The sequence below is a fragment of the Octopus bimaculoides genome, chromosome 20 (genome assembly GCF_001194135.2).
Source record: "Octopus bimaculoides isolate UCB-OBI-ISO-001 chromosome 20, ASM119413v2, whole genome shotgun sequence".
In the NCBI taxonomy this organism is placed as follows: Eukaryota; Metazoa; Mollusca; class Cephalopoda; order Octopoda; family Octopodidae; genus Octopus; species Octopus bimaculoides.
Genome location: NC_069000.1, coordinates 38,354,864 through 38,356,622, shown reverse-complemented (window position 1 = coordinate 38,356,622; position 1,759 = coordinate 38,354,864). Strand labels below are relative to the sequence as shown.

Sequence of the window (1,759 nt, the reverse complement as noted above, 5' to 3'; positions counted from 1 at the left end):
AAAGGGCGTACAACGGACTGCCTTGGAGTTGGCGAGGAATTACAGGGGTTCGATGAAAGCCAAGAAGTCGAATGGGGATCGGCGTGCGAAAGACCAGCTCACCCAAATGAACTACTTGTAATACTTTGTCAGCACCATGCTCGTCCTTCACATTGATGTTGTCATTTTCAATAAAAGATATTCCAGCAATATGATGCGTTTTTCACATTTTCTAACCGTGGAAATAATTTCATAATAATCGAAAGTTTAAAACTCTATACTCGTACACGTAGTTTTAAATGTAAAAAGTGTGTCATCTTCAATAGAATTTCTTAATTTGTCGTACATGTATGGTCGAGCTAACATTTTAATTACCAGTATTAGTACGTGGTACGCATTCTTCATGGTAAGGTATTAAGATGTTTTGAATGAGGAGGGTGGTCGATGCGGAAGGAGAAGTAGCTGAAAAGGATCGATGGTCAAAAAAGTTTGGCGACCCCTGACTTAATACATCGTAAAACAAATACCACCATGAGTGATATACAAACAACTATGGAAAAAGCAAGCCGCTGGATCTGGTTAAAAAGAGACAATGAGCAATAGCTAGAAGAATATTGAGCTAAATTTGATGACCAGTTAATCTAGCAGGCAGGGCCTCATTTCAGTGAAGCGGGGTGCCGGTCCGCAATGATGCCGTCAAGAAGTAGTCACCGAAACGGCACGCATTCTCTCCTGATGACCCCATAAACCTGCTGGTATCCAGTATGCAGAGCTTTCAACTGGTAGCTCTTGCATCTGCATGCTGCATGTTTTTGCTCAATAAACACTCACATCGCCCGGTCTGGGAATCGAAACCGTGATCCTATGACCGCGAGTCCGCTGCCCTAACCACTGGGCCATTGCGCCTCCACAGCATCGCATAACGAAAAGAAATTCGAGCAAAGAATATTTTCTTAAGATTTAAAGGGAAATAATTCTTTAAGTTTAGAATTATCTACCTTGAATGACATAACTTACCTTGAACTATTTTCCGTGTCACAACTAGTATTAAAGTTATAGCAAGTTCTGCTGTACTGTCAGAAACAACATATCTAGTGTTTCCAACTCGCAACCCTTTTTCTTTAGCCCATTTTAGATCAAGATGATCCACTCCCATTCCATGGTTTGAAATTACTCTTAGATTTGGAAGAGTTGTTATTAATCTGTTTATGACGTTCGAATCGGGACCCGGTGTAACAATGCCAACAATGTCTTTCTTTATGTTCGGATTCTGTTGGATATCGTCCAGAAAATTAACTTGAAAATGATTTCTCAGGCGACTTAAACATGTTTCAGTTAAATTGCTCCTCAACTTAGTATTATTTACAGTCCGTAAGCAAATTAAAACTGAAGGTTTTATCTGCATCGCCATGTTTAAATGCCACGTCATTCAGTAATAATTGTGGCTTTGTCGAATGAACTGTGAGAGGATCTTCTCAGTTCACACCTCTGTTATCTTTTGCATATCACTTTTGTTGTTGTTGTTGTTTCAAGTACATGACGATAGACATATATAATAATTAATGAAGGAATTAATCAATGACAAGTCAAGTGATGAACGATGATAGTAGTGGTGTTGCTGCTTCTCTTAAAGTTACGCTTGACTGAGCTGAAAGTTTATTATCAATTGTAATAAGCGCGATACAGCGTGTGACCAAGACCGTTCCTTTTTGAAATACTTCTACAAACTTCCTGGCGGGTTTTTTAACTACTTGCTTTGGAAAGACTTCCGCCCCCCCCC

General features: G+C 39.7%; 1 protein-coding gene across 1 annotated transcript in view; it reads right to left on the bottom strand.

Moving 5' to 3' along the window:
• Positions 1-1,701, bottom strand: part of LOC106867841 (glyoxylate reductase/hydroxypyruvate reductase) — a 7,530-nt gene extending 5,829 nt beyond the window's left edge. Inside the window, exon 1 of the mRNA XM_014912871.2 lies at positions 997-1,701. Coding sequence (XP_014768357.1) covers positions 997-1,408 — 412 coding nt within the window. The 5' untranslated portion in view covers positions 1,409-1,701. The remainder of the gene's footprint in view (positions 1-996) is intronic.
• Positions 1,702-1,759: the final 58 nt, after the last annotated feature.